This window comes from Lobosporangium transversale, assembly GCF_002105155.1.
Source record: "Lobosporangium transversale strain NRRL 3116 chromosome Unknown BCR41scaffold_16, whole genome shotgun sequence".
NCBI lineage: Eukaryota > Fungi > Mortierellomycota > Mortierellomycetes > Mortierellales > Mortierellaceae > Lobosporangium > Lobosporangium transversale.
In genome coordinates, this window is record NW_019028994.1 from 132,993 (window position 1) to 146,647 (window position 13,655).

Here is a 13,655-nt window from a genome sequence, read left to right on the forward strand (position 1 = left end):
AATGAAGATGCCAAAGAGTAGCTGTTGACACAGATACCAAGTAACCGAGGACTTATAACATTTTGAAAAATAAATAAATAAATAAATAAATAATATTACATTACAATTTTTTTTTTCCTAGGCTTTAAATGTCATCGCGCGTGCTTCCTTATCTTCTCAATCTGCTCTTTTATTGAATAAATATTTAGTTAGTAAACTTTAGTAGACTGGCCACATTTGCTATCTTCGTCTATTATAAATCTCGAATGACAACCATTTCAAGATCAATATGGAGATTCGGCAACATTCCTCTAATGAAAAAAGGGTCCGGAAGAAGGCAGAAATTAATAGGGGGAGCACTTGGTGCTTTGTTTTTCTTTAGGCTATGGAGAAGAAGGAATGAAAATGGTAAGAGTAGAGGAAAGTGAATGGCAGTGCTTCGTGATGATACAGCTTGATATGGACCATGTTATATTCAGGATCACAGATACCGATCATTGAAGTTAGGATGATACACATTTACGTATGTTATACATACTTAACAAAGGAGTTTCTGTCTTTGTACTTAAACCCAGAGCTCCTATCCGATAATCGAATAGAATTCGTAAAAAAATTTCACCCCCTTTTTATATGCACTCGAATTTCATTTGATTATCGAATAGGAGCCCTGGTTTAATGTATGTTCGCATTCATTTTTCTTTTTTGGTAGGGGTTGTAGATTATCTTGCTGGATGATGATGGCGATGAAGATGATGATGACGGCCCAAAGGATGGTATTGGCTTCCTAGACAATGATGATGACGGCTCTAGGGATGATGGTGCTTTCACCGATGATGATGGCTCCACTGGTGCTTGGGGCATTCGTGATTGGAGCTGTGACCTTGCCAACAATGGTGTTGATAGTTGCTCCTGTAAATGGTCAATCCAAACCACTTCCTCTATTATTGATTCAAATCCAGGTTAGTTATTTTTTATTTTATTTTTTATTTTTGATTTTATGTTTCACTTTGGAATACTTTCCATACTTTTGACGACTGCGTTAAGTTTCTCGATCTCTTCTTGCAAGGCGACCGCATTGTTTGTGGCATTTGCATTCATCTTCTCTATCTCCTCTTCCAAGGCGGTTGCTCTGTTCGATATGGTTCAGACTATCCCCTCCATCTGGATCACTCTTTGCTCAGCACATAATTCTCTTTCCTCTGAACGCTTTTCCCTTTCCTCTAAACCTTCTTTCAAACGCGCATCCCTTTCCTCTGAACGTCTTTCCAGACGTGTGTCCCTTTCCACAAAGAACTGTTGTAATTGCGTTAATATGGCCTCCTCTTTCATCATCCTGTCATTCTCTAAATTTTGTAGGCGCTGTCGCTGCTGTGGGTGAGCTGCCTTGTTGTAGTGGACATTTATCTCCTCCTGGCTCCCTGGCTCTCGTCATCTTCATTCTCATTAGATTATTAGACTCTAGACTGTTACAACTCTCATACTCCTCTTCAACTACCTCTTTTCCCTTCCTCGGGACACATTCTCTTTTTGATGGATAAGTGTATTGTACGAGTTTGTTATACTGTTGTTGTATCAAACTTGGCTTATGGCAAAGGTGGCTATTGTTGTCTTCATTAAAGTCCTTTTCATCCTTATTTCTTTTTCGGCTCGTTTTACTGGACTGTGGCAAAAGGCTAGATTGCTCTTGAAATTGACTTTGTGATTCTTGGGCACGTGTATTTTTAGGTGGGCATCTACTATTGCCACCTTTGTCTTGGTGACAGGCCAGTGCTCCTATTCGATAATCGAATAGGAGTCCTGGTGACGGCATTAACCAACGCTTTAATAACCATACATTTTCTGGCATGGTGGCGCAGGGTATCTCCTCGTTTACAAGTCCACTTTGGTTGGCACTCGCACATAAAGTGTCTGTCGTTGGTCCGAATATATATACTCAACGCGGGCTTTGTCAACATAACATGTGTAAGACTTTCTATAATATGGAACTGGATATGCCTATCATCTGATGCGATGGTTGGGTATCCAAGCTCACACCACGAAAGAGTACATTTTGCTGGGGGCGCTTTAGGCACTTTGCTGAGATTAAGGCGGAAGAAGAAGTGTATTTTTTTTTGGATGAAGTTGATAGAAGTGTCTCTTCATGCAACCAGTTTTGTCTTTTATACGGTATAAAAACTCGGCCGATGACTTTTTTCCACAGGCGAGGTCAGATCTTGGCAGGAAACAATCATTGGGTCATGCGGTTTGATCCTTTTCTATTTTGAATCAGCACATCTCGGAAGTTGTATCACTGATCTGTCCAACGGATCAACAGTTGTCCACGATCCTTACCGGAAAAAGTAAAGAGTGCACAACTAACATAGTCTGTCATGAACTGGATACATTTTTTCATTATTTTAAGTGAGTTACCTCGTTTTTCATAATTCAGTTCATACTGAGTCTTTTAGAACACGAGCACTCTAATTCTCATTTTCTACCAAAAATAAAAGATAGGCAATGGTTTATGCAGTTTGATGCAAATCCAACAATAGTCAATGAACTCAACAAGAGGCTCAAGGTCAATCCTCGTGTTCTTCGACATGCTGTCATTCGCTTGGGATCCAAGTTGGAGGATATTGTTGCGTCTGCTGAAAAGACCGCCACGAAACTTACCATTCCTTTCTAATTTAACAATTTTCTTTTATTAGAAGAAGAAGAAAGAAAAAAAAAAAAAAAAAAAAAAAAGGAAAAGGATGAAGAACTTCTGATGGTATTAACATAAAAAAAGGAAAAAGAAAGGAATAACCGTCTAAAATTGGATCAAGTCAATTTGGATGCCTTCTCATAGAGGGATTCCACAACATTGGCCATATTCTTCATCGTATCCAATGCACTATCATATGTCTTGTCCACAGGTGTGTCCTCAAAAACAACAAGACATCCAGCTCCTTGATCTAATACTCCCAACAATGTCTTGTCCAAAATCATCTGCGAAAGTTTCACTTCCACATGCTGTGCAGGAAGTTTGATGATCTCTGCAATATGAGAGATCTCGACCCTTGAGAATGGCTCAATCACACGAATCAAGTTTTGCTCCAACAACTTGTCATACAGTGATGCAAGATGGGATTTAATGATAGGGTCGTTATCCAGCTCTGTGAAAATAAGAATAAAAACAAAAATAAAAATAAAAAGACCACTTAATCAGTTGGAGAGCTCCGAATCAGTCAATACAAACGAAAACTAATCATATACGCAACAAGAAATACTCTCACCTTCACGGTAAGTGGTCAATGCCTGTTCAAATTCCTGTAGGGAGCGATTCTGATGAGCTGCTGCAATGGCCTTCATGGCTTCGACCTCTATTCCACGGTATTTGAGTGCAACTTTGCTGTTCAAGATTGCTTGAATATCTTCAGACTGATTTTAATTGACAAAAAAAAAAAAAAAAAAAAAACATTAGGACGATAAAAACTCAACAATGGAAAAGATTCACTTAATCGTGTGACAAGTTAATAGTACTAACCAAATTGAGCATGACTTTGCAAAGAAGCATGTACTTCAACGCAGAGATGGCTCTTGGATCTTCAAGTGAAGAATATCCCTCCAATGTTTCATAAAAGTACGAGAATGCAGTCTTGTAATCCTTTTCTTCAGCATGGAGGATTCCAGATTGCATATCTAGAGCAGCCTGCAACAAGGGTGGACAATAAATAGAATTGGCAGAAGTACGTGCTGATGTGAGAGCAGCCTAATAATGATTTAAAAAAAAAAAAAAAAATCGTTACGAAATTGATCATCTTCCGCTTTTTGCAACAAGAGATGAATATTTCGTGTCATAACAGCTAGATCTTTTATTACCCTAGCCTTGGGCAAATTGCGCAAAGCATGGCAGACGCGACTCTCAAGCAATTGCACTTCAACAAGGACCATCTTGTCATCTAATTTCTTGAGCTCCTTGAGCAATGTTGCTACCAATGCCAAAGAATCACTGTACATCTTATTGTCGAGATACAATGCAATCAACCGTGTCTCCAATGCTTGTTTCAAAAAGATGCGTTTTTCCTGGATCGTCCATTCGATGGTCTGCTTACACACCTCAATTTGAAGAGGGAGGGTGTTTGGGATCTCTGAGAAATAATCGATCAATGTTCGAACTGTTTTGTAAAATAAAAGGAAAAGAAAATGGGAGAGAAAGAGAGAGAGAAAGAAATGAAAGCCCAGAAGAGCCAGCATTTGATATTAGATGAGGATTCAATTCTTGATTGCAATAAAGCCCGTCTTCATCTGATCGCCTATTTTTTTTCGATTTTTTTTTTTTCTTTTTCCATAGCGTGTCATAACGTACTGATCTTTGCAGTCTTGGCCTTGGGGATAGATGTGATCAGTGTTCGAGAGTCATGGATAAGGGCAGCGAGCTCATTTGGACGACTATATGAGGTGAGTTGAAGAAGTGTTAGTCATTGGATCTTACAGATATTTATTCTTGTACATAAAAAAAAATAACTTACTGAAGATCGCGATAGCATTGTGCAAGCTTTAACAATGCTGCCTCTTGCTCATTTCTGGCATTTGCGTCTATTATTCAGAGGAATAGGTAGGTGTTAACGATCTTTGCTCAATTCAACGCGTATTGTAAAAAAAACCCCCGTTTCACATGCCTGTTCCTGCAGCAGCCAGTATTCCCTGGTAAAGGGGAATGGCCTGTTCTGGTGAGGTCTTTTGGATTTCCTCAGCTTGAGCAATTGAGGCGATGGAAGGCATGGTTATGTCGTATATGGATGTGTGCTTGAAAGCGCGTTTTTTTAAAAAGAATGTAAGAATGTAAAAAAAAAAAAACGGACAAAAGGCAGGCGAAGCTTTACTCTCAAAACGTAAGCCTACCCTTTTTTCCTACGAGGATGACGTCACACAAATCACAGTTGGAGAAGGACGCGCGAGCAAAATGCATGCGCGTTCCCTCTCTCTCTAAAATTATTGACACGCATTTCATCCTTCTATTCTTTCATTCTTATCGACTTGCAACACTATCTCGTAGCTATTACGACAGTATCCAGCAAGGCATCTTCCTTCAAGCACTCTCTTTTATAGACCTGTCTTTTTTACCAAATAAGCGCCAAACAGCATTCATACCATGTCGTCTGAAGAAGTTCCAAAGATCCCTAGCATTGAGCTGTCTCAAAATCGCTTTTTGCTGACCAGTGGTCCAAAGGAAACCCACGCCCAAGCTCAGGAAGAAGTCATGAAGAAGATCAAAGAAGACAGTACGGCCTTTGTTTCTCTTTTTCTTTAATACTTTCAGCATTGAAAAATATTTGTTTTTTATGTCCAAGTCTGATCAATTGGATACTATGCTTTTTACATTTGAAATATAGATATGGCTCCATTCTATGAGCTGATTTGTGAAGAGCAGGGATGGGTTGTGGACCAGGCATTACTGAACCAGATGAAGAAAGCAAACGAGGAAGAACTCAAGAAGCTGGATGAGAAACTCAAGGATGCAGAGGAGAACTTGGGAGAGACTGAAATCTCAGATGCCCTTCTCGCCAGGGCAGAGCATTTTGCAAAGATTGGTGATAAGGTAAAGAACCATTCACATATATATATTAGTCAAATACGATCCTTGGCTTTATATCGTCAATGGCAAATTTCGGACCATCCGCCGCATTTATTCTAATAAAGTAATCCCTCTCGTCATTGGACTTTATAGGAGAAGAGCTTGACAGCTTACCGTGTTGCATTCGAAAAGACAGTGGCATTGGGAAGCCGTCTTGATATTCTCTTCGCTAATATTCGTTCAGGATTTTTCTATCGGGATAACGATATTGTTAGCAGAAATATCGAGAAGGCTAGAACGTAAGGACCCAGATGAGAAAAAAAAAAATACTTTTTTATTGGTGTATTTATCAAAACACAGCATAGATTATGAGATTTTTAACCTTCCAACTTTTGCTACTGGAAAACCGCTCAAAAACTAGCATGATTGAGGAAGGAGGTGATTGGGACCGTAGAAATCGTCTCAAGGTCTATGAGGGCGCTTACTTGCTGACAATCCGTAACTTTAAAGGTGCAGCAGATCTGTTCATTGCCACATTGTCAACGTTCACCTCAACAGAGCTTATGGAGTACAAGGAATTTGTTACCTACGCTGTTCTCTCTAGTGTATTGGCCTTGAAGCGTGTGGATATCAAGAACAAGGTATAGTCACCTTTCTTCCTCTTTGATATCAATGGTTATTTGTTTACCAAAACAAGGGTTTCCAACATCCTCAGACTTTTTTTTCTTTCCCTTCTCTAGGTGATTGATTCACCTGAAGTCCTGGAAGTCCTGCATGAGATTCCCCATCTTGAGGATTACTTGCGCTCACTTTATGCAGGAGACTATGCCAAATTCTTTGTTTCATTGGCGGCCTTGGAGACATCATGCATGAAGCGATCCTGGGTCCTTTTCCCTCATTACCGTTACTATATCCGTGAGATGCGCATCCGAGGATATGCTCAGCTCTTGGAGTCTTACCGATCTGTTACTATTCAGAGCATGGCACATTCCTTTGGAGTGAGCGAGGAGTTCATTGACAAGTATGTAACATCTGCCATTTTTTTTTTTTTTTTTTTAAAAAAAAAAAAAAAAAAAAAAAACTCTTGATAGTTCTTGTCCTATTCTTTTTGCATTCCACTAATAAGCCCTTTTTCTATTTTTCTTCACCTGATAACTATTATTATATAGGGATCTATCCAAGTTTATTTCAGCAGGTCGCCTCAACTGTGTGATCGACAAGGTGAACGGGATTGTTGAAACGAACAGACCTGATGCGAAGAACGCGCAATATCAACAGGCGATTAAGCAAGGAGACATTCTTTTGAATCGTGTGCAAAAGTTGAGCCGTGTAATTAATGTGTAGAAAATGAAGAGGTTGAAGCTAGAAAGAATATCCTGGATGTGCAACAGTATTTCGGAACTGAATAAAAAAAAAAAAAAAAAACTAAACACTACAAAGAAGTGCGTCCCGTGACTATTTTGGACATAATGTATAAATTAACCCACAAAGATAGGAAAAAGAATATGCCCGCTTTTATCGCAAGAAAGGTCTCATCTGTCCTTCATTACGTGCTAAAAAGGACGCTCATTTCACTTTGCACTAGACGGGCAACTCGTGAGGCTCGTTTACGCTGGAGATATCAACACCAAAGAATCAGTCCCAAATAAAAAACTAAGATCTCTCAAATATCGGTATTGTCCACCTTATCCACCTTGTCCACCTTGGTCTCCGCGTCACTGGCACGTGTGTCTGTGTCTGTCTAGTTATCTTCCATGTTTATTCACGTCTTATTTTCGTTTTCTTTAATTTTTTGTTCCTTCTGTTGTATATTCAACGGTTCGAGTAACTGTCGATACCACTATTGATTGAGGACAGTGTCTTACCTGGAAATTGTCACTGGTCAGGGCAAACATCTGGGGAATTGGACGAGGTACAGATTGCCTGCCTGGAAGCAGTAAAACATGTATTCATGGGATCACTGTGGACTGAGTAGCCATGAAGAATGCTAATATACTTTTCATACGAACAGGAGTATTTTTTAGGTTTGTTTTTACCTAAGAGAAAAGTAAATATCAGTAAAATATAGACCGATATTTTACTTTGGTAAATTTACCTCATGTTCGTTTGAAAAGTATATTGGTATGCTTCACTGCTGAGTAGACATGGCACAGATGAAATCCTTTATAATTATTTTGGGCCTGATTTCAAAACAGCCATTGGCGGAGGATACATTCAATCATCACGATTCAACTCAAGGCCTTGCAGGACAAGGCTCCGAATCTGCTGCTTGGGATAGCTTCCATATCGTACACTGAGCATTGGTGCTTGGTGGTTTACCAGCATAAATATTCAAGCACAAAAGAGGTGGGTTGGAAAGAACAGCGAAGGCGAAGAGTAAAAGATTCTCAGTGATAGCTGAAGGGAAACCAATCAGCTTGGACTTCTTTGTCTTTTATGACTGGAAATGAAGCACGAGTAGAAGGAGGGGCAGGAAGCGAGGAGAGGAGGACCTTCTCCTTCTGAGTTTGACTTTTTTTTTTTTTTTTTTTTTTTTTTGTCAAGCGGATTTTTGAAGATTGGTCCTCCAAGGCAGACTTGATGACATGACGGTTTAGGTGAAAGGAAGACAAAGACTTTATTTTATTTGGAACGCACAGCCATTTGCTTTTCAATCCATAATGTCAATTGAAGTCCATTCATAATGGAGGGGTATTAAACGCATTAACGAAAAAAAAAAAAAAACCCCCCGCTGCAGAAAATATTTACACGCATTATATATACTACATTCATGGATTATAGCATTGGTTTTTCATTATGATAAGTATGATATGTTCAAATACAACGGGAATGAATTGGGAGTTGGTTAAATACTTTTCTTCTTTTTATCATTTTTGGTCAAGTCATCCTTCATGACGTCTCTTGGTTTTCACGTCCTTGACCCTGTATATCAGTCTCTTCTTTTAGAGTCCTTGAAGATGCCATAAGACTAAACAAGAAAGCAAGGAACCCGCATTATGAATGTCAGTAACCTTAATCAAATTAAAGGATACCAAAAGGGGAGGGGGGTTTTTTTTTTTTTTTCGGTCTGTATTACAGTGAAGAGTGGATGGTCATTAGTCTCTTCATCCATTCTGCTTGCACGACTGTGTCCTCGACAGTGTCCTTCAACACCTCTAGATTCCGCTGTAGTTTCTCCAGTGACTCATTGAGAACCGTGTATTGTGTAGCACGTGAGGTTGTCGCTGCTATGGAGGAAATTCCAGAAGACATCGTTGTTGATCCCACTGAGAAAGATTAGTTGAAAGAATGCAAGCCAATGTTCAATTTCACAAAAAAAAAAAAGGCATCCTTAAGGGTGATTGCGATGTCAACTTTAAACACCCTACAACACGTATGAACCAAAACGTAGTTTGAGGAAACAGCTTAGGTGTCATCATCTTTTTGTTGCCATGTCCATGAAAACTTTTTTTTTTTCGAGTCTTTGTTTATAAAAATAAGAATAAAAACATGTCCGTGAGAATTTGCAAGAGTGATGTTCAGCAGATTCGTGTTGTGGGTTCGTGCATTCTTTTCTTTCATCAGACTGAAATTGATTTCAAAAGAACTTTTTTTAATTGCTAAAGTCAAACCTTGATTCATCTTATTCAATATATTGTTTTTTACCTACGACTTCATTTGTTGCTTCATAAAGGATACGGTGGCAGCAATGAAGTAAAGAATATGCATACTTATTGTCTGAGGATTTCCATGTTTTAACCTCAATCCCGGCTCATGGAGCGAGAACGTCCACGACGAGTAGGGCTTTTGCTTCGGTCGCGTTCAGAGCGTCCACCACGGTCACGACCACGATCTGAGCGGTTTCCACGCTCCTTGCTGCGAGAGCGGCGACGATCACGGCTGCGAGAACGTCTGCGATCACCGCTGCGGGAATGAGAGCGCTCGCGTTCTCTGCGGTCACGACCTCTGTCTCTATCGCGACGGTTATCAAAGTCACGGTCCCTACGCTCGCGTCCATCATAACGGTCACGATCACGTCCACCGCCTCCACGACCCATTTCACGAGGGACATTGTCGCGTGTAGGGTCAAACTAGAAATGATATGTAGGAGAAAAAAAAAAAAGAAAAAAAAAAAAAAAAAAAAAAAAGTTGGAAAAAACGCATCTTTTTGTCTGTCAAGTTCCTTGAAGGATAGTTCGAATGAGGACTTACCAAGCGGAGAGAGATGGGTTTGCCTTTCAGATTCTCTCCATCCAACGTTTTGAGGGCATTCTGTACATCTCGCTCGGATGAAAACTCTACAACACTACAAGAGAACCAAAAAAAAAAAAAAAAAAAAAAAAAAAAGAGATAAATCAGCAAACACAGCCTGCGTTAAAATGATTACAAACCATTTCTTCCACTAAAAAACTTACCCTTCATCATCGCGCCCCTTGCTGAGATCCGCAAAAGTGACTTCGCCTGCTCTGCGCATCAAGTCCTTGATGTCCTGTTATTGGTTCGTGAGGAGAGTTCCATAAGTCACATAGATGGATGAGAGGGCAAAACGTGTTTAGGGACCAAGTACAAGAACGCGGACTGGACATGAGAGGAAAAATGCGATGCAGGTCATCCTCAGCCCCTCCTCAGGCTGTTTCAAGGAAGGGAAAGGAAGAGCCAACCCATCCGCTATCATCTTTAAACGAGGACACGGTCATCAATGGCAAGAGAGGAGCTATATCATCGATCCTTTGGCCAGAGTTTTTGACTGCTAGCTTTTGATGACATGTTCCTTAAGGGCCTGGGTTCTCCTAGAGAGCCAGCTTGTAGCCTCGGAATATAGTCAAGTGCTGCCATGCGCTGGAGTGTCGAGCCTCTTGGTACAAGTTGATTCGAATTACCAAGGCTAATTGATTGGTCTGTGGCCCTGCACTCCATTGTCACATTGGTCACAGTTTTGAAGATAGATATCCCTCCATCTTATATGCTTATGTTGTTTCAATCTCCAGCAATCTCAGCAATCTACAGGCATCTGATCTATCCCGGACCACTGATGTGTTGCATTGTCGAACACGAACACTTCATTTGTTCTGTGATGCCCCTGGATAACCGAAACACTGCTCTTTTTTTTTTTTTTTTTTTTTTTTTTCCTCTCTCAAGTATTATCCAAATAACTCTCAGGAGCCAGATAGTCCAAAGATGATAGGGAAGAGGGGGTATGAAAAGGAGAAGGGAAAAGGGTCGAGCTGGCTCATTTGAGTCCTTCAGTTTTTCGTACCTGCCAACTGACACCATGTGCCAGATTCTCGACAATAAGACGGAACTCGGTTCGCTCAGGTGGTCCATATCTAATTAATGAGCAGTGCAAAAAATTGGTAAGAGGTGAGTCGAATGCCATTTGCTCATGTTTTTTATGTGTTCATTAATATGTAGGCGCATCAATTCTGTATTAATTATGTTTAATTTGTATGGTTTGCAGATGGCATGAATTGCGCAATCAAAAACAGAGCATTTTTGCCACGCGGTTTAGCCTTAAAAAAAATTCATTCAAATAAAGGAAATATCATTGTATAATGAGTACTCTACCTTCGTTCATCACGGTCTTCTCTTCGGCCATCGCGTCTGCGTTCCCCACGCGCAAGCTCAACCACGAGTCTAATTTTGACATAAAAAAAAAGTTCAGAAACCAGACGTTTAGTGTTCAGGAAACAGAGAGTTTGTAATGTATTTGTATTAAAAGTCAGCATGCACAGAGCAAGTATAAATGTATAAATGTAACAAAAAAAAAGAAAAAAGAAAAAACAATGTTCCTGTCTTACCTGTCACCCATGAATTCCTTGCCATTGAGATCGTACACTGCATCCTCTGCATCTTTTGTCTCTGAAAATTCTACAAAGCCAAAACCATTCTTCAAAGTCACCTCACGGATTCTACCGTAGCTCTTGAAGAGATTTTCAATGTCTCGGTCCGAAGCATCACGAGAGAGATGACCCAAGTATACACGAGATGTCATCCTTGGAAATATGAATTCAGAAAAAAAAATAAAAATAAAAGAAAGTGGACAATAGATGGAGGGAAGGATAAGGAGAGAGAATGGGTTGGAAAAGGGAAAGCCAAGAAGTTTTTTTTTTTTTTTTTTTTTTTTTTTTGGCTTGCCATTTTCGGCATCAGGTGACATTTGTGCTAAAACTTCCAATGGAGCACAGCCCAAGAAGATGGCGATCGCCTTTGAACACGTTCTAAACTTGACTACTCGACATGTTTGAAGGTTGTGTGTTTCAATGTCACTAATGTAAAATACCCGATTAAATGCTTATGTAACTCTGATATTGCATCATGCAGAACTATTTTTTTTAACGTGTCAGTAGTATATTTCTCATCTCTATCCCCCTGTGCATCTATGGCAGTTTCTTCAATTCTTTTTCTTTTTTTTTTTTTTATTCATTTCCAGTTGTGGTAGAGCCTATGAATGCTATGCAGGAGCCTACTGCTTCTCCATATTTTGCAGCTTCGTTGAAAAGTAACAGCCTCTCGTTTCATTATCTGCTTTGTTGTTTTCGTGTTTAAGCACAACCAGCAGTGCTGCCAGTCATGGCGCCAGCTTGACCACCAGTAGTCATCGCGCCAGACGATTCAAACTGACCGGGGGTAACACCCATGGGCATCCTGTTACGATGCAATGATGAGGAAGAGAAGGTAGAGCCAAAATTTTGACCAGCAAAAGCACCTCCGCGAGCATCCTGGGCTCCACTCATAGAAAAAGATCCTTCCGAGGCAGCGGATCCGAAGGGTGGCATAGGAGAGAAGCCTGATTGATCAATGCAGGGAGCCGCATGGATGATGAAAGGCAGAGATTCGATCGTGGGCTGGAAGGTCGTCAAAGGTTTAACATGGACGTTGGGTGAGATATGAACCTGTGAGCCCAAGAGGACGCTCGATTGAGGCAAAGACTGATCCTGTTGAGGAGCTGCATCAATCTGCGTGGTGAGCTGGTTAACCTCGGGCTGATATGATGTCTTGGGCAACACTTGGGTCGTAGGCTGAATAAAGACATTGGAGCCCAGGTCCACGTTTTGTTGAGGCAGGGAGCTGGATTGAGCAGGAGCAGCAGCAATGTTGGAATCCAGTGACTGGACGTGGCTTTGGTATGTGGTCGAAGGGAGGACCTTGTTCGTTGGTTGAATCAACACTTGCGAACCCATGTCGACATTCTGAGCAGGGATGCTGGCCTGGCAATCTGCAGGTGCTTGGAACTGCTTAAAGAGCAAGCTGCCAGACGAGGGACAAGTAGCGGCTTCTGATTCAGGAGCAGTTCCAGACTCAGGAACGTTTCCAGTAGGGGCTCCAGCAGTGGCTCCGATAGTAGTCTGGTTAGGATCCTGGCGTTTTACAAAGCGACGAGCATTCAAGGGATCAAGAGGAGAGTAAGTGCGTCCATAGTAACCGCGACCACAGTAACCGCGACCATAGCGACTATATGGGTAGTTGTCATAGTCATAGCCACCATATAAGCCTTTGTCATAGTAATCGCATTCCGAATCAACCAGAGGGGCAAAAGCCTTGACAATAGGCTGGTAGCGGGTGATAGGCGTGACATCTGTGATGGGCTTGATATTGGTGCTAGAGCTGACATCAACATTGCCAGAGTCGGCAACTTGGTAGCAGGCATCGCGGATAGGAACGGCCTGGACCGAGGCAGCGGCCAAGACGAGGGCAACAGTGAGCTTGAGAGAGATGGAGGCCATGGTTAATATTCTTTTAAGGAATGAGTCTTTGTTGTTTTTTATTGTGTTTTGGATATTGCTCTGAAGCTGTGAGGCTGTATGGTTCGGAGTTCTTGAAAGCTGGTAAGGCTGAAGTAGGATTTTGGAAGGTTGGGCAAGATCGGTCGCGCTTTTATACACAAGCAAAGGATGTAAGAAGAAGAGAAGTCTTTGGAACCCTCTGTAATATCATAGATAATTATCCGAGGTTGGAGCAGATACATATTCCTGATCATGATTAATGTCATTGTCTTTGATGATTCTGCAGCATCTTTTGCTGTCCAAGGCATAAGAAGGCCAACCAAAAAACTGTTTGATAGTAAGACACACATGGAACAAAAAGTTGATGGTGACTTTTGCTGAATTGTAGTCGCCGCAAATGTAGATGGTGTCTCGGCGCGTTCGGATGAAGTACTTAG

The 13,655-nt window shown here is 40.9% G+C and overlaps 5 protein-coding genes across 5 annotated transcripts; 1 reads left to right on the forward strand and 4 right to left on the reverse strand.

The window, feature by feature from the left end:
• Positions 1-2,709: 2,709 nt before the first annotated feature.
• BCR41DRAFT_335787 (PCI domain-domain-containing protein) lies at positions 2,710-4,800 on the reverse strand. Its single transcript, XM_022022006.1, has 7 exons — positions 4,620-4,800; positions 4,470-4,536; positions 4,307-4,389; positions 3,820-4,115; positions 3,485-3,709; positions 3,234-3,378; positions 2,710-3,113 (listed from the first exon to the last, which is right to left on the reverse strand). Exons 1-7 carry the CDS (start codon positions 4,720-4,722, stop codon positions 2,779-2,781), a joined length of 1,254 nt encoding a protein of 417 aa, XP_021881824.1. The 5' UTR covers positions 4,723-4,800; the 3' UTR covers positions 2,710-2,778.
• Positions 4,801-4,919: 119 nt separating this feature from the next.
• BCR41DRAFT_335790 (26S proteasome non-ATPase regulatory subunit 6-like protein) lies at positions 4,920-6,922 on the forward strand. The gene is made up of 6 exons (XM_022022007.1): positions 4,920-5,222; positions 5,334-5,539; positions 5,669-5,814; positions 5,937-6,156; positions 6,256-6,536; positions 6,685-6,922. The coding sequence occupies exons 1-6, from the start codon at positions 5,093-5,095 to the stop codon at positions 6,857-6,859; spliced, it is 1,158 nt and encodes a 385-aa protein (XP_021881825.1). The 5' UTR covers positions 4,920-5,092; the 3' UTR covers positions 6,860-6,922.
• A 1,378-nt stretch (positions 6,923-8,300) lies between these two features.
• On the reverse strand, positions 8,301-8,818 carry BCR41DRAFT_352507 (hypothetical protein). Its single transcript, XM_022023962.1, has 2 exons — positions 8,592-8,818; positions 8,301-8,483 (listed from the first exon to the last, which is right to left on the reverse strand). Exons 1-2 carry the CDS (start codon positions 8,765-8,767, stop codon positions 8,405-8,407), a joined length of 255 nt encoding a protein of 84 aa, XP_021881826.1. The 5' UTR covers positions 8,768-8,818; the 3' UTR covers positions 8,301-8,404.
• A 437-nt stretch (positions 8,819-9,255) lies between these two features.
• BCR41DRAFT_370251 (hypothetical protein) lies at positions 9,256-11,486 on the reverse strand (the record flags this gene model as incomplete). The annotated part of the gene is made up of 6 exons (XM_022026518.1): positions 9,256-9,585; positions 9,707-9,800; positions 9,910-9,983; positions 10,752-10,821; positions 11,060-11,128; positions 11,293-11,486. 6 exons carry the CDS (start codon positions 11,484-11,486, stop codon positions 9,256-9,258), a joined length of 831 nt encoding a protein of 276 aa, XP_021881827.1.
• A 190-nt stretch (positions 11,487-11,676) lies between these two features.
• Positions 11,677-13,350, reverse strand: BCR41DRAFT_405213 (hypothetical protein; the record flags this gene model as incomplete). The annotated part of the gene is made up of 1 exon (XM_022029378.1): positions 11,677-13,350. A coding segment is annotated over one exon (1,314 nt), but the record flags the coding sequence as incomplete, so codon positions are not given.
• Between the last annotated feature and the right edge of the window lie 305 nt (positions 13,351-13,655).